Source organism: Balaenoptera ricei, chromosome 12 (assembly GCF_028023285.1).
Source record: "Balaenoptera ricei isolate mBalRic1 chromosome 12, mBalRic1.hap2, whole genome shotgun sequence".
NCBI classification, from domain to species: Eukaryota; Metazoa; Chordata; class Mammalia; order Artiodactyla; family Balaenopteridae; genus Balaenoptera; species Balaenoptera ricei.
This window is the reverse complement of record NC_082650.1, coordinates 43,828,890-43,850,356: the sequence shown is the minus strand read 5'-3', so window position 1 is coordinate 43,850,356 and position 21,467 is coordinate 43,828,890. Positions and strand designations below refer to the sequence as shown.

Genomic DNA, 21,467 nt, shown 5'->3' with positions numbered 1-21,467 from the left:
ACTGCTTTTCCACTGTTACCTGAGCTACATTCTTCATTTACCCTTTCCCACAGCTCCAGGTTTGGGTCAGCACTATCTAAAACCACCATTTATCAACCACGCTATCAGAGTTTACTGATCATTGATTGTTCCTCTTTCATTCACTGTCAAGTTACTGTTTACTTCTCCAATTATCAGACCTTACAGATCAAACAGACTCCCCCTCATCGGCCTCTGTCATTTATTATATTTCTTCCACATTAGTTCTAAAAGGGGCCCAAAACAATTGCATTCTGAACACCCTTTAACATTAATTATCTTTTCTTTGCATGTATATTTAAAAGTATAAAAATATTTTAAATGATCGCATTAGAATTTTTATAGTCTTCTAAATGAACAAGTCAGAAAAATATAGTGAAACAATTACACAAAAAGCCATGTCACAACCATTGTTAGAAATATAATTTGTTTGGTCCTTGGTTGCAACTCGCTCAAATCTCATTTGGCTTTTGTGGTCATGATGAGCAGGAGTGAGGGTGAAAAGATTTCTATAGTGGACATTTGTCACTACAAATGGGGGACTGTCCATATTTGAACCCCTTTCCTTTGTTTAGGGAATTCCCTCCCTTATGTGACTGGAATATCGGAAATAGTGTCCTCCTCCCATAATGAACTGAAAACATAAGATAATCACTTGCCCAGCTCTGTGACAGCTAGAGCACTGGTATATGACCTAGGTTCACCTGACCAAAGTCATCCACCTAAAATTTTTAACGTGGAGATAGTGAGGCAGGGATTGAAAGAATTCTTGTTGGTAGGGAGTAGAGATGGGGTGGGGGTAGCTGCATCCTTTTTCAGTAGCCAACAGTGCCGACAACGGTATCCAATTTCCAGTTCTATGGTGGAGGCCAGAGCATCCATGTTGTGCGGTGACACTCACTGAAGTGTGTGATTCTGGCTATACAGCCTTCCTTTATTCTTGTCCATTTCCAAATCTGGTTCTCCAGGTTCTCCTACAATTCTGTGTGCTACCCAATTTTCTTTCAATTATTCCTTTTCTTCTTAAGTCGGCCAGAAATTTGTTTCCATTGCTTGCAACTGATAACCCAAACCCAAACTGATACAACCATCTTTTTTTTTTTTTTTTTTTGCCACACCGCCCGGCTTCCAGGATCTTAGTTCCCCAGCCAGGGATGGAACCCGTGCCCCCCGCAGTGGAAGCGCAGAGTCCTAACCACTGGACCATCAGGGAATTCCCACAACTATCATTTACTGAGACCCTATTTTTGCCTGTGGACTTGACATGTCTTAGTACATTTCCTCTCTTTCTTCTGTAAAATTGAAATTACTTCCCCCATTTAATCTTCATTCTACAGAAGAAAACACTGAGGTGTAGAGAGGTTAACTAGTAGAAAATTTTATTTTTTCTTTTACTTTAAACTTATGCTGTTTTTGCAAAGAAGAAGAAGCAAACAAGTTTAAAAAAATCATATTCACCATTTTTTTATTCTTTAAAATTTCTTTTATTTTGCCTCAGAAAGAGATTTTAATAAATTAAAGTCTTCCGTTTAGCTCTTGGTTGATCAGTTTTATAATAAGAATCGCAAGCCAATCTAAAGTCAGGGAGAACTTGGGTTAGTCAGTTTCTTCTCTGGAATTCAGTTGCCCTTTGCTTTTAATACACCAAGGAAGGCCAATATCTATTGCACAGAAGCACACATTTGTGTTTATTGCAGGGATTCTTAACAATGACACTACTGACATTTTGGACTGCATGATTCTTTGTTGTGCGGGCCGTCCTGTGTGTTGTAGGGTGTTCAGTAGCATCCTGGCCATTACCTTCTAGATGTCAGTAGCACTGCCTACCAACCCACCGCCATCCTTTTATTGTCATCAAAAATGTTTCCAGACGTTGCCAAATTGCCCCTGATTAAGAACCACTGGGTTACAGGAGGGAAGAAAGGATTATAACTACTGGGTTATAGGAGGGAAGAAACCTGACAAAACTATTCACATTGTAAAGGAGAAATATATTAGAGATAATGCCAAAATTGCAGGAAAGCTATAGAAATACCATGGAAAAGAAGAAAAATATGTTATACAGTATAATTTCAAGGATTAATCAAAGACAAGGGAATCCCATGGCTACAAACAGAGGACAGAAAGTGAAATTCATCGTTATGCTGCATAACAGAAAAATTAGCTGTCATTAATGGTAGATGAAAGGATAGGATTTTATAGGCATTTCATTTCAAGTAACTAAATATGAACTTACCTTCTTAGCAACACAGAAAATAAGTGTTCAATGAGTATTTCTCTTTGCCGTTACAAAGCCTAGGTAGAGAAAATAATTGTTTGATTTGGAGAAAAGGTTTGATTTGGAGACAGGACTAAAGTTTTTTTTTCCTGTCCTTGCTCCTTTTTCCAAATTTTCTTTTATTGAGCATTACTTTGTTATTTGAAAATTCTAAAAACTAAAAAATAATTCTATTAATGGACAAAAGAAATAAATAATAAAGCTTCTTGAAAATCAGAATATTGACAGAAAAGAAATCTCTTATCACTTCTTGTCTCTGATAGTAAAAGAAAACAGAAGGCAAACAATCAGAAAAGAGGAGTAGACAAGTCTTTTGGGAAAAGCACACAAAAATCCTTACTCTGGACATAGAATGAATTGATTATTAAAGTAAAGAAACTTTTGCCTTCAAAATGAAAATTGTAGCAAAGAGAGGTAAGGTTGAAGAGGAGATCTAAGAAGCTTTTCAATGTTGGAAAGGGTTTCTTTAGAGCAATCTGCTGAGGCCAACCAGCATGGGGAAATTTAGGTCTTCCATTTAGGGAGAAAGAGCTTCTCTATATAATCTTTTGCTTAAAATGTTTTTAAATTCCTTCAGCAGGGATGATCACAGCAAGACAAAAAGCCACAACAAAGGGGCACCCAGGACAAGGGAAACCTTCCCTCGCTGGTAGGAACTCACAGCCAAGTTCCTCTGAAGAAACTAGAATCCTTTTCTTCCATTATTACAAATAAATAAAGATAATAGACCTAGTTTTATGTTTTATTCTCATTTGAGTCAACAATATTTTTGAATGACAGAATATTTTCTATATATGATATTTGAGTGATCAAGTGACAGATGAATTGAACAAGTTATCTGTGGCTCTAAATATCTCTCCATTGTACCCCCATTGTTTCACTAGCAATAAAATGTTACTGAAACAACAATAATAAATAGAAAACCTGCCTATTTTCCCATACTAGTTAATGGGAGAAGAAAACACCTGCCCGTTGCAGTTCCACAAAAATGGTTTTAATATAGGGTCACAGAAAATTCAAAGGTTTTATAGCCCACTATAAAACAGCCCTTTGTCTTTTCCCACTAATTCCCTAGTGTCACATTTAACAAAACAAGGAAACTACAGATAATAGAGGTGTTTGCAGATTAGCCTTCCAAGCCATAAATAACATAGGGTTTTGCTCACCTACAAATATTAAGGCAGCTTATCAATGTTTAAGCGCCTTCCTCTTTGTAATGGTTGCTAACATTTTAACCCAGGCAAATTGAGAATTTTTTCTTTCCTGTCTTCTTACATTGACAGAGTACACATTCATAAGATTCTATAATCAGATTTCCCGGTATAAAGAGTGAGACATCACCTAAACACTCGCCTGCGACCTGAAAGGCCCTGTTTTGGAAGATGTGTCTGCTTTATGCTTTCTTTGTTTTGCTCTCTCTTAGCTATGGTTTCGATCCTAACTGTCCTGGAAGATGCAGCTGTGATTCGGAGCAGTCGGTGCAATGCTACAGGCTAACGGAGGTGCCGTCAGGTATTCCTTCCACCACCAAGAAGCTCTACGTCAGTCATAGCAAAATTCAGCACCTTCAGGTAATTACTCATTCTACACTCAAGTTACTGCAATTCTATTTTGTGAGATAGGGTGAGGGGCAAGTGTGGGCTTGTTAAACTTGATTTAAATAATCAAAACGTAAAGTGATGGTTATGAAGTCGGGTAGTTGCACTAGCTATCTGTTTGCTCTGTATACTGAGATGGGTATATGCCTCTGGATATTTCTTTTTAGGAAAGTAGCCCCCCCAAAAATCAGAGTCTATAATTAATTTTTTATTTTTGAAAATTCTAATTATGCTGTTGCAGAGTAAAAGTAAAGAAATTACTCTTTCTTAACAAAAAGAGTTTGAGATCATATGGCCCCTTTGTCTCCCCATATTAAAAAGAAGTCCTTTTAGGGGAAAAGTAGTTTTGTATGTGCCGTAGAAGGCAGATGACACTTAGAACATTATAAGACTATCAAGGTGAATGCAGCGTCTGAGAATTATTCATACAAATCCTACAAACTAGCCAGGCATCAGTGTCTTTGTGGAAACCTATACAGAAGAAATACATGTTTTTGTTTTGCCACATTACTGCAATCCTCATTCTACGTGCTTTTAATTATGATGTCTATTTTCATGCTTACCTATTCAGAGGGCACTGAAAAGAGTGCTATAGATTTGTCTGACTTGTATAACACAAAGAAACTTTTAAAAAAATTTTACTTATTTATTTTTGGCTGCGTTGGGTCTTCGTTGCTGCGCGCAGGCTTTCTGTAGTTGCAGCGAGCGGGGGTCGCTCTTTGTTGCGGTGCGCGGGCTTCTCATTGCGGTGGCTTCTTTTGTTGCGGAGCACAGGCTCTAGGCACGCGGGATTCAGTAGTTGTGGCGCATGGGCTTAGTTGCTCCATGGCATGTGGGATCCTCCAGGACCAGGGTTCAAACCCGTATCCCCTGCATTGGCAGGCGGATTCTTAACCACTGCGCCACCAGGGAAGGCCGAAACTTTTGTTTTTGACCTTTGGTATTTTGAAAGGCATCAAGAGACTAGAGTTCTCATTCTAGTTTTCTCACTAACTAGAGATAGAAGAACTACCTTAGACAAGCAGTTAAAAAAATCTGCAGACCTCATTTGTTACCTTTATGACGTGAGAAGGCTGGATTAGATTGGGGATCCCAGGAACTTTCTAGATGGAAAATTCTATGACTCTGAGTTTGCCTTTACTGGTCACTGCTTCTCCCTCATTGACCCAAATCTTAAGATAAGGAAATGCCTGTCTGTGATCCAGGTGCAGAGAGTCAGCAGGTGAATGTACTTTTCCTTCAAACAGAGACACTCCCCCCTCCCTTTTTATTTGGTTAAGAAATGTTAATGTAGGTGCACATAAACACAGGGAGTTTAAAATATGTGGCACGGTATTTATTTCGAGGCTCAATAAGCACAATTGCCTGGTCATCATCTGTTTACTTTCCTCTTCTAATCCAGTAGTGCCTAATGCCAGAGAGCAGGTCTGATCCTGTCAGGTCTCAGCATTCAAGCAAGACACCTGGTTAAAGGGCAAGATGCTTAAATATTTGTCCTGAGGACTTGAGATACCGAGAGCTGGAGTGTCAACTAAGCCTGGTAATGATCCCACACTGCTGCTTTGCAGCCAATAAGATGAAATTATGCCTCTCATCAAATTCACTTATTGGATGAGTTCATTTGTCATTGGTTTAAGTTCACTGAACAGCAATACTGCCACTTCCCTGACTTTAACCCAGTTAATTATCTCTAGGAAGCACAGTTCCCAGCAGAAAGGTTGATGAAAGAGAGGATTGTTTTGTGAAGGAAGTAGAAAGCTCTGAGCAATAATCCTTCTCTCTTCTCTTTTAAAAATCCTTAGGCTTTAAATGACCAGAGTTTACTTGCATTTGGTGAATGCAATGTATATTCTGTTTATTTGCTTTGAACTACAGAATTGGGTGCCTATATTTAAAGTAAAAAGTCTTAAAATGGATCTTCAGATTAATAGCAATAGAAATTATATATATATACACACACATATATGTGCATATATATATACACATACATATCACATATATGTGTATACACACCACAATTTTAAATGTTTCAGTTACTTGCTCATATAATTCAACTGTCTTTGGGTCTGTGAATGCTGTGTTTGAGACTGGGGATAAAAGATGAAAAATTCAGTTCTAGGAGTTCCCTGGTGGCCTAGTGGTTAGGATTCTGGGCTTTCACTGCCATGGCCCAGGTTCAATCCCTGGTCAGGGAATTAAGATCCTGCAAGCCATGCAGCACAGCTGGAAAAAAAAGTAAAGATTCACCGTTCCTGCCCTCAAGAGGGACTTTATTTATCCATTTATCTGTAAAAAGCCCTACTTCTTTGAGGTGCATGCCATCAGACTGTAACACTCTGTTCCTCTGTGTATCTTATACTGTGCCCCTGGTCCCTTCCATCCTGGCTCCTACTCTTCCTCTCCATCCTAAGTCCTGCATCTTTTGGTGTGCCTTCAGTGTCCAATATCCTAGTCCCATTCCTTGAACTCATAAAAAAGTATCTATCTACATTTCCACTTCACCACAGCCGTCTACTCTCTTGCTTATATCATAATCCACGTTATATCTGAAACTTCTGCACTCAAAAATCTTGAATTCCCATACCCACTCTCTGGTCATCATGTCCTTTCCCTTCAGCTGCCATACTCTACACTTATCTTTCCACTTCATGGAGACTTCTAATCCTAGATCTACCCACTTTCTCTCAGATAATCAGTTCATTTCTTATCTATCTTATTTCCCTACCCCTTCCCTCTTTGCATCCCACAATTAATTATCTCAACACCTATTCAGCAAAGCCTCAGTCTTACGTTAGGGTGATCATTTTCCTTTGTTTCTCCTATATCTGGACAGCTGGGTGCTGTTGGAGAGGATTACACCTGGTGTCATATCCAAGATAGCTTTTACCAAACCCAAGGTCATGAAAATGTATGCCTATATTTTCTTCTAAGAGTTTTATAGTTTTAGCTCTAACGTTTAGAGGACAAATAGAAATGTCTTTATGGTGGCAGTCAATTAAAATAATTGCACTTTACATCTTTTGTGGAGAGAAGAAGCTACTTCAAATTCCTCTTGGGTAAGAAATATATAGTTTATCAACAAGTGGGGGGGGATTATAGATTCTTTTTATATTCTCTCCATACTTTCCAGAATTTTTAAATTGTTTACAGAGAACAAGTGTTGCTTTGATCATCAGAAAAAAAATTCCAACATAGTTTACAAACTCCTTGCTGGCTTGGTTCACACATGTCTGAGGCAGTCACTTTGAGGGTGTGTGAGTTTCCTGTGTGCATTGGACCTATAAGGTGACTAAGAAAGGCAGGTAACCTTCTAATGCTTGAAGTAGGGCCTGCCCAGCATTAAAACCTGAAACAAGGGCTTCCCTGGTGGCGCAGCGGTTGAGAATCTGCCTGCCACTGCAGAGGACACAGGTTCGAGCCCTGTTCTGGAAAGGACCCACATGCCGTGGAGCAACTAGGCCCGTGAGCCACAACTACTGAGCCTGCGCATCTGGAGCCTGTGCTCCACAATAAGAGAGGCCGCAATAGTGAGAGGCCCGTGCATCGCGATGAAGAGTGGCCCCCGCTTGCCGCAACTAGAGAAAGCCCTTGCATAGAAACGAAGACCCAACACAGCCAAAAATAAATAAATTAATTAATTAATTAAAAAAAAAACAAAAACAAAACCCTGAAACAAAGCCTTTTCATGAGGAAACCAGCAGAAGTTGCCCCTCTACTCTATTTCATTTTACTTGGTTTGCTTTTTTTTTTTTCTTTTTTAACTTTTCTTTTTATATAGTAACTTTTATCTACATAAGTATTAGGCTCACTAAACTGTACAACTCTGATGGCAGGAATTTTACTTAGCTAAGCTTCCTAAGCCTAATTGTTAACACCAAGCCATACTTGCCTTGCTTTTTAAGCAATGTTGAAAAACTGCCAGCAGCCCCAAATTTAGCTGCAGGGCAAAAGCATCTCTTTCCACATCTCTTGAGCACAACCCTGCTTAGGCCATGGAAATGGAAAAACAGGTCTGGCAGAATTTTTTTCCCTTTGTCAGCTCTGCAAACTCAACTGATAAGTTGAAAATCATTGGGTGTCTTCCTCACTGTTTGTGGCACCAGAACTCTATACTCTTCAGCTAAATGCATGTTATAAACACTAAGGTTAAAAATATATGGGGGCTTCCCTGGTGGCGCAGTGGTTGAGAGTCTGCCTGCCAATCTAGGGGACACGGGTTCGAGCGCTGGTCTGGGAAGATCCCACATGCTGCGGAGCAACTGGGCCCGTGAGCCACAATTGCTGAGCCTGTGCGTCTGGAGCTTGTGCTCCACAACGAAAGAGGTCGCGATAGTGAGAGGCCCGCGCACCGCGATGAAGAGTGGCCCCCGCTTGCCACAACTAGAGAAGGCCCTCACACAGAAACGAAGACCCAACACAGCCATTAAAAAAAAAAAAAAAAAAAAATAAATATATATATATATATATATATATATATATATATATATATATATATATGTTGGGGTAAAGTAAACCTGGGTTGGAAGCCCAACTTTTCCACTTACTAGCAAGACATACTTGGACATTTTGTTTTGCCTTCTTGAGTTTACCTCATTGAAAAGGGAATAATCATGCTTACACATAGATCTTTGTAAAGATAAGCATAGTAAATACTTAGAAAATGGTGGCCATTTTAACTAATAATAATCAAAAGTAATCTGCATTGACCTGATAAAGAGCAAAGATTCTCTATGTTTAATAATAGGAAACAACTATTCACTGGATTCAGTTAAAAAAATGACCTATATTTACTATTTAGCTAGTCTATATACTTTACAAATAGAAATGAAGACAAATTGAAGCTCTGACACCACTCTTTGTCTAGTCCCCATAGAAATTGCCCATTCAGATCCATGTCATCTCCGAGACTTGCTACATAGTCAGCAATCTTTTAGTGTCTGTGGTCACTCAGATAGAAGTAGAAGCATTTGCAACACCAAGGTCTTTTTGGGGGGAGATCAACAGTCCCAAAGGTGAAAAGCTATGTGTAGGGTCAATTATGACTTTACATGAAAGAAAGCCTAGAAAAAGGTACTTCAGAATGAAGAATAGATTAAACAACACTGAATCTTGGACAGGTCATTTAATTTTTTTTTGGCCTCATCCCTTGTATGGAAGATTTGGACTAGATAATCTCTAAAATTTCTGCTTTTCTAAAACTCTATGATCTGTGTCCAGATCTTGAGTCTTTTTTGAAAAACATTAATTATAGACCACAGGCAATGGAAAATGTATTAGAAAATGATGAGTTGAGGAAGAAAGGGCTTTGGAGTCCAACGGACTTTGTTGAAATTCTCAACTCTTTCAAGTTTGACGATACCAAACTTTCAGGGTTATTAGGAGAATTAATGATAACACATAAAAAAGTACTTGGAACTTGTAGATGCTCAACAAATGCAAAAAAAAAAAGCTATTGATCTTGGGATTAAGACTAATTAATACATCTGATTAATCATTAAGAAAATATCAAATGTTAGTAGCAATATATAAGCCAAGGCAGCTATCAAAACTATTATGATTAAAAACATCTGTTTATGCAGTTTTTAACATGAGATTCTTCTACTAGAGTATCATATTAGGAGATACTTTAAAATATACCATAATTCACATCACATGTCTTCCCATAATATAAATACCTGTAACAAATATGTGATGCAAAATTAACCCACTTTTAAGGTATTAATCATGTATTGATGTTACAAAAGAGCTCAACTTCACAATTAAATCAAACATTTAGAAACTGTAGATAGTAAGACATAAAAGTGTGCACTGAAAATTCCAGCTTAATTGAATTCTAAAGCAGGTTGAAAGTTTTGTGAAGATTTATCAAGCTCAGGAAAATCTGGAACAATTCCTCTTTTTGCCTAAACATGATTTTACTCTGAGAACCAAATACCAAATTACATCATCCTAGAAAAGAGGTGGATGTCCACCTAGGAGGAGTTTGGAGGATATGTGGAGAGATAGGGGTGCTTGAACTTGCAAACCATGGAGAAAGTACAGCAGATTTGGTCATTTCTAAAATCTAGGAGAGGAATAGCATTAGGTCTGGGATATATGCATGAATGGACTCCTTGCTCTACAGAGATGGAGACACATGTATCCTGTTTGTTTCTTCATGAACCTTTTTCATCAGTGAAGCGTAAACCGGCCGGTAGGAACAACGAGGTTAGTTTTCCCAACTATTATACAGTTGAAAATGTTTTTCTGATAGGCCCATTCTACTGATAGCAGTATCTAGGACATTAAATTTTTTTTACTTTTAATGCTTAAGTTGTTAAAAAGGTAATTTATAATTTTAAAAAATCTAAACATTGCAAAATGTAGATAGATAATGAAAATTCCTTATAGTTTTATCCCCTAGAGTTAGAAACTCTAGTTAATAGTTTGGTGAAAGATTTCCAGATTGTTTCTTTTTTGGCTATTACAAGATGATGCAACCAAGAACATCCTATTGCATAAATCATTGTGCAATTTGTAAGTACTTCTACCTAGAAGTAAACTTGCTGGGTCAAAGAATACGCAGCAAAAGTTGGCCAACTTTATGTCTACCAATAGTGTGTGAAAGTGCTTAAAATATTTTAGACATCTTATACTGTTAGCAAGTGAATAAAAATGGTCAGGACCTGAGTTTCTATCCTTTTCCAAGAGATGTTTAAATAGATCCTGAAGGGAAATCTGAAGTATCATTAGTATTGCATGATAATGTATATGGCTTTTTTTTTCTTAAAATAATCCTAATTTACTGCTTTTCTTCCCCATTCCCCATCCCTGCTTTTTTTGTAGCTGTCTAACTTCACCCAAATGTCAGCTCTAGAAGATTTTATTCTGCTGGCCAGTGGAACAGAGTCAGTAGAAAATGACACTTTCAAGACTCTGAGTACTTTGAAGACCTTGGAACTCTGGAAAAATAAGTTAAGACGGGTCCCCAGTGCTCTCCCAGCCAGTCTTGAAGTGTTAAAACTAAATGATAATTCAATATATGTCCTTCACGGATCTGATTTTGAAGGACTGAAGAAATTAAAAATCCTTGAACTGAAAAACAATCTGATCTCTTCTCTCTCTCCCAGCATGCTTTCCTCTCTTGTCAGTTTGCAAAGCTTGGTGTTGGACAGCAACAATATCGAGTCTGTGAATGGACCACTGGCACTTCCCCATCTGAAACATCTGAGCATGGAGAATAATAAGCTACATCTCATACCAGCTAGCTTCTTCACTTCTCTTCAGTCTTTGCAGTTTCTCAGTTTCAGTAGTAACTTTTTGACTAAAATTCCTATTAACCTGCCCAAATCCTTGCTCTCATTAAAAATGGAGAGAAACCGGCTCAAAGTGGTAAGGTTTCGAGATATGAAACATTTGGAGAATCTTTCCCATCTTTACCTGTCAGAAAACTCACTCTCTTCCATCGATGGGGCACAGCTCCTTGCCAATTTAACTACCCTTGAGCTGTCCCAAAACCAGCTTCAAACGTTGCCCCTCAGACTACCAGCAAGGCTACAAAAGCTTGATATCAGCAACAATCTGATTCAGAAAGTTACAGCACAAGACTTCCAGGACCTCCGAGATTTGAAACATTTGTTTCTGGACAACAACATTGTCAGCTTGTTTGAAGCTGGAGCCCTGCAGAGGTGTTCCCAGCTCTCCAACCTGGCCCTGGAGCAGAACCTTCTCTTGTCTATACCTCTACGGTAAGTGAACGTTATCATTTACAGTAACTACTAAAAAAGTTTTCCAAAAACTGGGACAACTAAGTACATTATACAAGCAAGAAAAGTCATCCAAGCAAACATAAAGTATCTGATCAAGGCTATCCAAGGGTTCAGGGGTGGAAGATTTAAACAGGGGTTTGGAATCTCCAGCCCTCAAGCTGACCCCTGCACTAACTTAACTTATCTTGCCTATAGGACAAGACACCAACAGGGGACATCTGTATTTGAAAATATGCAATGCCACTTTGGGGACGTATGGTAACAAACATCATAGGGGGATGTTACTTGTAAAACTGTGTTCTGGTTTCTAAGTATATGGCCTGGATCTAGCAACAGGCCGACTAGGCATGTGCTTAACCACTAGCAAAGCAAGGACACCAGGAAAAAATGAGGTGGGGTGGGGAGGGGGGGTAATGTAGTAAGACATTTATATTTTTAAAAAGCATTGAAGTAGTATTTATGGGAAAAAAATCAAAACTCGGTAATCTAACATTGTTTTTATTTTGAATTATATATTGGGAGCCTCATGTTCTTCTCAGTGCTGTGATTTTTAAAGGGCTTAAGGGATGCTGCTTATTTCTCTGGGTGTCTGTCTGTGAGTGTGTGAGACAATTTGTGTCCATCTTACTTTCTGTTTTTGGTTGTTTCTTCTGTTCTCTTTCTCTCTCACACAAACACACACACCCTCATACTCTGACAATTTCTCTTCCAAATATCCCTCCTTCTATACCCAACCCACTGTACCTGTTCCCCCTAACCAGTCATAATCTATAACTAATGTACATGCTTACATTAATTGATCCTATTTATTTAAACTTTATCACATGTTCCACATTTTAAAGTAGAATTAAAAAACAGTAGAATAAGTACTATTATTCTCCTAAAAAAGATATTATGTTGTTTATTAAATGTGTCTATCAGTGGATTCTTTTTCCTTTCAGCACTTTATAGAAAAAGAGGCTTCCTGCCCTATTATTATTATCAAACTTCTCATAATTAATGTACCAGCTTCTGGCTTCTGTAGAATCCTGTGGCGCTTGATTTACTTATTATCAGTGTTCATTATGATAATTTTTCTTATCAATGAGAAAGGAAAAAATTATCTGATATGGACAGATGTTCATTTTTTTTGCACTGTACCCAATGCAAAACATCGAAAGGTGATTTTTCGAACTGAAATCAGTATTTTAAATTATATATTGAGGATGATTTGAAAGTAATCAATTTCTCTTAATGCCTAAGCATGTGCATACAATTAATTTAATTCAACAAGTATGTTTTGAGCATTCACCACGTGCCAGGTACTTTACCAGGCACTTGGGATACATCAGTGTAATAAAAGAGATAAAACTTCTTGTTCTGTACAGCTTAAATTCTAGCAGGGAAAGAGTGACAACATAATATGTAAGTAAAGTATATAATATTTAGATAGTGTTAGGTGTTATAATTAACAACAAAAAGGGGCAGGACTACAGTGAATGAGGGTGGCTGGTTGCAATTTTCAATAAGGTAAGCATGGTAACCCTCCTGAAAAGGTAAGCTCTGAGCAAAGACTGGAAGGAGGTGAGGGATGTAGTTGTGAAGCTGTCTGGGGGAAAAAGTGTTCTAGACAGAACAGCCCTGAAGGCAAGAACATGCAGGCAGTATTTCAGGACTCTAATTCTTGTTGTTATTTAAATAATTTCTCTACTATGTTCAAGCCTTATTTTCTATTACTGCATGCTCCTCCTCCAAACAAAAAATCGTGTATAAAATAAAAACTCATCAAACAGGTTAGGGAGTGACTGTATCACATAAGGATTCTCAGCAGGCTATGACAGCCATGGGCAAAACTGTGAACTCGGTGGGCTTTTCTATTTGGGTGACCTTTAGAAAGCATTTGGTGAAGTAATCCTGCTAAGTTTAATGAGTGAAAAATAGCTTAATTATTTACTCCTGCCAGGGTATTTGTGTTTTAATAAGTGACTACAGAAAGCACAGTTTTTACCCAACAGAGTGTATAATGGAATTGCAAGCCTGAGCTAACCCTAATTTTCAAGTCTGACTTTACGATGGAATTATCTGGAGAACTTTTAAAAAGCCTCCTCATGCCTAGACCTCATTTCAAACCAATTAAATCAGACACCCTAGGGTTGTGGCCCAGGCATCGGTATTTTTTAAAAGCTCCCCAGATGAATTTAATGTGTAGCCAGGTTTGAGAACTACTGGGAAAGGACAATGGGGCAAGAAACAAGATACCAGGGGTCTTTTCCTATGAGGCTTAAATGAAACAACACAACTGTCTGCTTTGTCAAAGAACCTGGCCTGTTATGAGAGCAATGTTCCTGTAGAGAGTGATTTTTAAATTCCCCATCATGACCACCGCTTCCAAAACCCCCATTCCCCAACTTCTCTTTAAATTGGAAAGTGGGAAAGACCCAAAAAAATTTTCCAGTGGTTTTCCTCCCATAAAGAATTAAAACACAACACTATCTATTCCCTATATTTGAATTTTGAGACTTTTATTTATGAGCTTTAAACATTACACTCTTTCTTTTTATTTGAATGCTTCTTATTCATACACAAAACTACACTTTAAAATTCAGTATTCTATAAATAAACTGTAAACACAGGCAACCTCTCTGTGTTAGTTGCTAACCTAACCTAACCTAACCTAACCTAACCTGTTAGTCGCTCGTTGTGTATCCTATCACAAACTGTTTCCACAAGTCCCTTCCTCTGTCTACCATCCTGCAATCTACATTTCATCAGGAAAATAATGGTATATGGTTTTAGGTACACATGAATTAAAATATCTACCCCATTTGCCTAAATATGCTAACTGAGACAGAAACAATACCTAACATTTATTAAGTGCTTACTAAGCTCAGCAGTGAATGAATATACATGTTATTCCCTGTTACTCCTTACAACAATCCTGTGAAGGTAGGTACATTGTTTTACCTATTATTTTACAGATTAGAAATTAAGGTTAAGAGGTATCAAGAAACTTGCTGGAAGTCATATGGTCAATAAATTTTGGAGTCAGGGTTAAACACAGTCTAACCCCAGGGCCTGGGAATTTTAGGCACTGCACCCTCACCAGCCTCTGAGGTTTACTCTGCTATCAACAATACACTCCACTACTTAGAATTTAGTCTACCCAAGACCTGGGTCTTGCTTCTTGCTGCTTCTCATTTCACCAAGCTGCAGCTCGGGGAACAAATATAAGTTACATCACCACTTCTTTGTTCACAATTTGGATAATTCAAATCCAGAATAGCTTTCTACGACCTGATGAAGCCAGTCAGCATTTTCTCTTACTCAAGTGCCATCTACAGACAAAATGGGGGTGTGCCCCTTTTTTACTCTAAAAAGCGACACTGCTGAAAGAACAAATAGCATTTCTAGACATATGTTTGTCTTAAAATCAGGGCTACCTTTTTGTATAAATCAGACTTATAAAGATAAATTATATCAAAGCAATAAATGACTACCCAAAGGTCACAGAAGGAGGAAATTAGTGATCTCTCTTACAGTGCCATTTTGGTTATCCATAGAAACATGAAAGAAAAAAAAAAGGTACTCCTAAGACCAGGTACAGATTTTGGCTGCCCAGCCCAGAACTGAATAACTGTATTTGTTTAAAAGAAAGCTTGGCTTGCTCATTTTCGTTACTAACATTTTTATGTAACTTCTGTGTACTGAGCACGTTCATCTATATAGCGGAAAATCAGAAGCTTTAAAGAGCTAAATAACTTACCTAAAGTCACATGCTGGTGAATAGAATAGCCAAAGTTAGAACTCGAGTCTTAATAAGTAGACTTGACTCTTTGGTTTACTCTGCCGTATCTTTCCTCAGCTGTGTTCCCTGTACTCTCAATAGTTACAGAGTCTCGCTTACTGCCTCACCACCTATTAACAGGCCATTTTTCCTTGAAAAAGAAAAAAGCTATGCACAAGAGATTTTCTGTATAACTTTTAGAGATGTACCTTGTATAAGCTGGTGTGTACACAAAATTACATTGTCTTAGGGATTAACTTCAAATTCAATTTAAACTGTGGATACCAGTTTGAAAATTGTTAGTGGTATTCACAGTAAACCGACTGAGAGAAATGTCTTTGCACAAGCTTTTACCAAACTGTTAAAATGTGTGAAGTGATTTTCTCTGGTAAATTAATCTGCTTTGTTAGGTAAATTTAATTCCAACAAAAAGAAAGCACTTTAAACAAATAAGACTTTAAAATACTCAAAAGCACAAGTACTTATGTATGTATATGTATTATATGGTTTAGGAGAGGAAAACAGATATAAAATACATGAACATAAATATATATAAATATAAAATGTAAGTGTCAAAGAAAAAAACAAGGGCAAAATTTATGCTAAGTGCCAATAACCTAAAAGATTAATGTTTCAGAATGAAATTCATATAAGAATAATACTATAACAAACAAAAGGTAATATTGTCATAAAATATGGTTAAATTCATTTGTTTTTTTCTCTTTGACATAGCAATCATATGACGGGGACCACCACAAAAAAATTCACTAAATACTAAAAAGAATGAAATGTACATCTAATATGTTCACACTGTATGAAGATAGCATTCAGATGGTATTTCAAGGGACTTTTTTTCCTATAAAGCTTTCTCACTTCTTGTACTTCACAAAGAGAATAGCACTTAATATAAAGTTGTTGACTAGCAGAAAGATTTTCAGTTCACAATTGTGATTATTATTTATTTTTTATCAACAGGCGTTAGCATGACACTTTTCAAATGGGTATCCACTGTTAAAATTTTTTTTTCCTGATTATAAAGAAATACCTGTACAAGTTGAAAACTTAGTGTGCTGAAAAATAAAAAAGTCACCCATAACTGTTCAACCAGAACCTATGCCTAGAGATAATTTGTTTTTATGTATTTGAGATCAGTCAATTTTGTTTTCTATTTTTTCCATTTAACATTATAGTGTGGTTTTTCTCTCCATTTCCCCTTTTCTATTTTTTCCAAGTATCACTACAGACCCAGGGATCTTAACTCATTCAGTGTGTTATGATCATTTATAGTTGCTAGTCTCTTTTGGTGCTCAAATTTCCCCAAATTTGGCTAGTGGGAGCCCCTCCAAGCTGGTTCCTATGTTCATGAGACATGATTCCATTACCTCTCTTTTTAAAAAATTGTGGTAAAATACACATAACATAAAATTTATGTTACAATTAATAATTTTTACATGTACAATTCAATATTGTTAAGTATCTTCATATTGTTGTGCACCCAGTCTCCAGAACATCTTTTTTCATCTTGCAAAACTGAAACTCTGCACCCATTAAACAACTCCTCATTTCCCTCCTTCCCTCACTCCCTGACAACCACCATTCTACTTCCTGTTTCTATGAATCTGACTAGTCTAGATATCTTACGTAAGTGGAATCATACAGTAGTTATCTTTTTGTGACAGGCTTTTTCCACTTAGCATAATATCCTTATTCATGTTGTAGCATGGTCAGAATTTCCTTCCTTTCAAGGCTGAATAATATTCCATTGTATGTACTTGTATTTTGTATTTTGCTTATTCATTCATCCATCAGTGGACACTTGGATTGCTTCCACATTTTAACTACTGTGAATTCAATATGGGAGTATAACATGGGTGTATAAATATCTCTTTGAGACCTTGCTTTCAATTCTTTTGAGTATATACGCAGAAGTGCAATTGCTGGATCATATGCAAGTATAGTCTTAATTTTGGGGGGAACCACCCATACTGTGTTCCATATTGACTGTACCATTTTACACTCCTATCAACAGGGCACAAAGTTTCCAATTTCTCCACATTCTTGTTAACACTTGTTATTTTCTGGATTTTTGATAGCAACCAACATGATAGGTGTTCCACTAATCTTTGAACACTTCATTGCATTCCAATTCAGAAATTCCAGCTTACCTTGCCCAGACATGGAATTAGCCATTTTTCCAAGAAGTCTTGCTTCTTTTTTTTTTTTTAACTTTATCGAAGTATAGTTGATTTACAATGTTGTGTTAATTTCTGCTGTCCTGCAAAGTGATTCAGTTATACATATATATATGCCTTTCCATATTTTTTCCATTATAGTTTATTACAGGATATTGATTATAGTTCCCTATGCTAAACAGTTGGACCTTGTTGTTTATTGAAGCCTTGCTTCTTTTAAGTAGAGACTGGAATTCTGAAACTAAGATCTGTGTGTTCAGTGAGCTTATGCTGTTGGGATCACATTGCTACTAGTGTGTAATATTGCTTTTAGGTCCTTTCAGTATACAGAGGTAGAAAATATATATTTTTTAAAATCATAAATTCACATCGGTATTTCCAATTCATATTAACATTAGAGAGAGTTTTTTCTTCTCTTATTTTATATTTGTATCTTTTTCTCTTACAGTGAAAATCTTGGTTCCTAATAAGATTAATATATTTACTTATTTTCTTTATCTTACAGTATTCATGAAAAAGTTTCAAAATTGTATTACTAAGAGTAATATTAACAATAAATATACTGTGAGAAATTTCTTTGCAGATCCTTTTGTCTTTAGAGTCTAAGGCTTAGCTATCTCTACTAATGCTATTCAGAGTACTTTTTCTTTATTTTATATGGTTACATTACCAACATAAACATTTGATTAGTTAATTAGATTTGTTTGTTTTGGCTTGTGTTCAATTTTAGGGCTCGGTTTTGTTTTTATTTGTTTTACATAAAACGTTAACATGATTCAAAAGTTAAAACCATATGGAACCAAACACTCCCTGTAAGTAACTATTTTAATTCACTTCTGGTTTATCTTTTTTTTTTTTTTCAAAAACAAGCAAAATGTGTACATGTATTCTTATTTCCCTCTTACACAAAAACTAAGATACTACATACACAATTCCACTTCTTGTTTTTTTTCCTTTTAACAATACTTTCTAGAAATCATTTTATGGGTAATTCATAGAGACCAGCCTCTTTCTTTTTCAAGGCTGCATAGTAGTTCTTTACTGTTGTACTGGGTTGTTTACAGTCTTTTGCTATTATAAATAATACCATAAGAAATACACATGTGCTGTTTCATGTTTGTGGATATAAAATACGGATATGTTTGTGGATATAAAATATCACATCTTCAGAGATTTTACCTAGAAATGAAATTGCTGGGTCGAAGGGTAAACGTACATGTTGTTTTGTTAGGCTTTGCTAAATTCTCCACAGGAGCCGTGCCATTTTCAGCTCCCACCAAGCTATGTATGAGATTGTCTGCTTCTTCATGGCTTTGCCCACAGAATGTATTGCTAAGGATTAAGATTTTTTACCAATCTGATAGGTGAGAAATGGAATCTCTGTGTGGTTTTATTCTTCATTTCTCTATTCTGAGTATGGCTGAAGACTTAAAGCCTTTGCTTTTATGTGGATTTCCATTCATACTTTTTGCCCACTTTCAGACTTATTTTAAAACCTTTTCTTCTCAACTTGTAAGAGTCCTTTACATATTAGGGAGATTGGCTCATTGTCTGGGATATAAAGTGCAGATATTTCCCCCAGTTTATCATTTGTCTTTTGACTTTGCATATATCTTTTGCCATACACAATTTCTTTTTCTATTATTTTTAATGTAGTTGATTTAGTGATCTTTTATAGTTTCTGGATTTTTAAGCCATAGTCAGAAGAGCTTTTTTATAGAACTGGTATTTTAAAAATTATTTGAAAATATGATTTTTATGATCACATAATAGTCCATTATCTCTTAATTTCCATATTAGTGGACATTAGCCCTTTATCATTTTTTTGCTGTTATAAATATGATCAAATATGTGACAAACATATTTTTAAATAAATCTCTATTCACTTCTCCTATTATCTCCTACGCTGAAAGGCATGACGTTATTTAAATTCGATACATGTTACCAAATTGTTTCCAAAATGGTACCAGTTTATACTCCCACTAGCAGAGTTTAAGTTCTTACCTCACTACACCCTCATCAGAAATAAATTTTGAAATTTAAATTCAAAATGATGCTCTAATTTCTAATTTCTCACATTGCATCATTTTTCATTACCTTTTATAGTCATGAAGAACAACCCTTTTCATATTTTTATTCAATATTTTTACCTTTCCTATAAATTATTGATTCATGGCATCTGCCAACTAAAAAGTTGGAAACTTACTATTTTTCTTATCAATTTGTTACATGATCCAATTTGAAACGAAAAATTAAAGAGTTTTATGGCTAGGAACCAGAAAAATCAGAGGGCTAGAAAATAAGACCTATGAGAAAGTGTTAAAGACCTGTAGATTAGACTGAGGTTTGCACTTTTAATTAACTTTACAAAATAAAGCTTGTTTTCTAGCTTCAGAGGGAACAGAATGGTACAGAAAAGGTGGGTGTTGCTCAATCTGAGTTGCCTAGGCAGTTATGGAATGATGGTCACAGCCTCCTCTCACATCCTGTTTCCATGCTTTTGCAGGCTCCCGGCAACCTTAGCAAGGCTGGACCTAAAAGGCAACGCCATCCAGGATATTGCTGAGAGGGAGCTCAAGGATCTGAAGCAGCTTCAGGTTCTAAACCTCAGGAACAACAAGATCTCTGCCTTAGACCTCAAAGCCTTGGAGGTGTTGCCTCGCCTCAGGCACCTGTATCTGGATGGAAATCCGTGGAATTGCACCTGCAGTCTCCTGAGAGCCAGGGAGGTCCTGAAGGCCAAGGGCACAGATGTGAGGGGAGGACAATGTGCAGCACCAGCTGAACGACAAGGGGAGAGCTGGATGTCTTCCAAGAAGATAATGAGGCAATGTGAGCATCACTTGCATCTGACCGAGAAAAGCAAAGAGACCAAAAAGAAACCAAAGCCTGAAGAGCACTCCAGCATCAGAATCAATGTGGATGATGATTATTATGATTATGAGATAGATTAAGGATGAGCTTAGTTTACAGTTTAGAAAAAGGTTTTGTTTCTTTCTTTTTTTAAAATAGACTTCATCTTTAGAGCAGTTTTAGGTTCATAGCAGAATTGAGAGGAAGGTACAGGGATTTCCTATATACCTCCTACCCCTACACAAGCATAGCCTCCCCCATTACAACATGTCCCACCAGAATGGAACATTTGTTACAGTTGATGAATCTCTATTGACAGGTCATAATCACCTAAAGTCCATAGTTTACATTAGGGTTCACTCTTGGTGTTATACATACTCTGGGTTTGGACAAATATATAATGACATGTATTTACCACTATAATATCACACAGAGTAGTTTCACTGCCCTAAAGATCCTCTGTGCTCCAGAAAAAAGGTTTTTTAATGTTCAATATCTTAAGTAGAAATATATAATACATTTAGATATACAAGATTCTTCTTATAAGTTTTTCTCTTTCTTTTTAAGAATGAAGTGAGGGTTAAGACAAGTTGAGGTGGGGGGGAGGGAAGCAGAAAGGAATGATCAGAAGATTTAAGATTCCTTCCATGTTAAAAGTAATTTGTTTGTATTTTATACTGAAACCTAGACAAATAGTAATGCCCAATAAAATCTCTATCTAACTAACTTCCTGCAAATAGAGTAGTTCATTTTATCAAATAAAAAGTGATGATTTTGTGTGTGAAGTTGGTACCTATAGACCTGCACTACAGGCTTTTGTTTATAAGTAATAAAAACTGACTCCAACTTAAGCAAGAAAGAATTTATTGGAAAGGTTGGGAAAAACTCACAGAATCAAAGGAAAATCTGGAGAATCTGGAAAGGACGGGGATCAGATCTGCTCCTGGGCCCCAGGCAGGAAGAACGTAATGAAGAGTCTCTAAGCTTCTTTAGGGTTCTCTCTGCAGAATGAAGTGT

At 36.7% G+C, this 21,467-nt stretch overlaps 1 protein-coding gene across 1 annotated transcript; it reads left to right on the top strand.

Annotated features, from left to right (window-relative positions):
* Positions 1–3,678: 3,678 nt before the first annotated feature.
* LOC132376302 (nephrocan) lies at positions 3,679–20,961 on the top strand. Its single transcript, XM_059941972.1, has 3 exons — positions 3,679–3,867; positions 10,720–11,621; positions 20,104–20,961. Exons 1-3 carry the CDS (start codon positions 3,679–3,681, stop codon positions 20,549–20,551), a joined length of 1,539 nt encoding a protein of 512 aa, XP_059797955.1. The 3' UTR covers positions 20,552–20,961.
* Positions 20,962–21,467: the final 506 nt, after the last annotated feature.

Excerpts from the sequence above, each read along its gene's own strand:
- LOC132376302 (XM_059941972.1), top strand. The coding sequence starts at position 3,679 with ATGTGTCTGCTTTATGCTTTCTTTGTTTTGCTCTCTCTTAGCTATGGT. Across the intron at positions 3,868-10,719 it reads GCAAAATTCAGCACCTTCAG|CTGTCTAACTTCACCCAAAT; the intron begins GTAATTACTCAT and ends CTTTTTTTGTAG. Across the intron at positions 11,622-20,103 it reads CTCTTGTCTATACCTCTACG|GCTCCCGGCAACCTTAGCAA; the intron begins GTAAGTGAACGT and ends ATGCTTTTGCAG.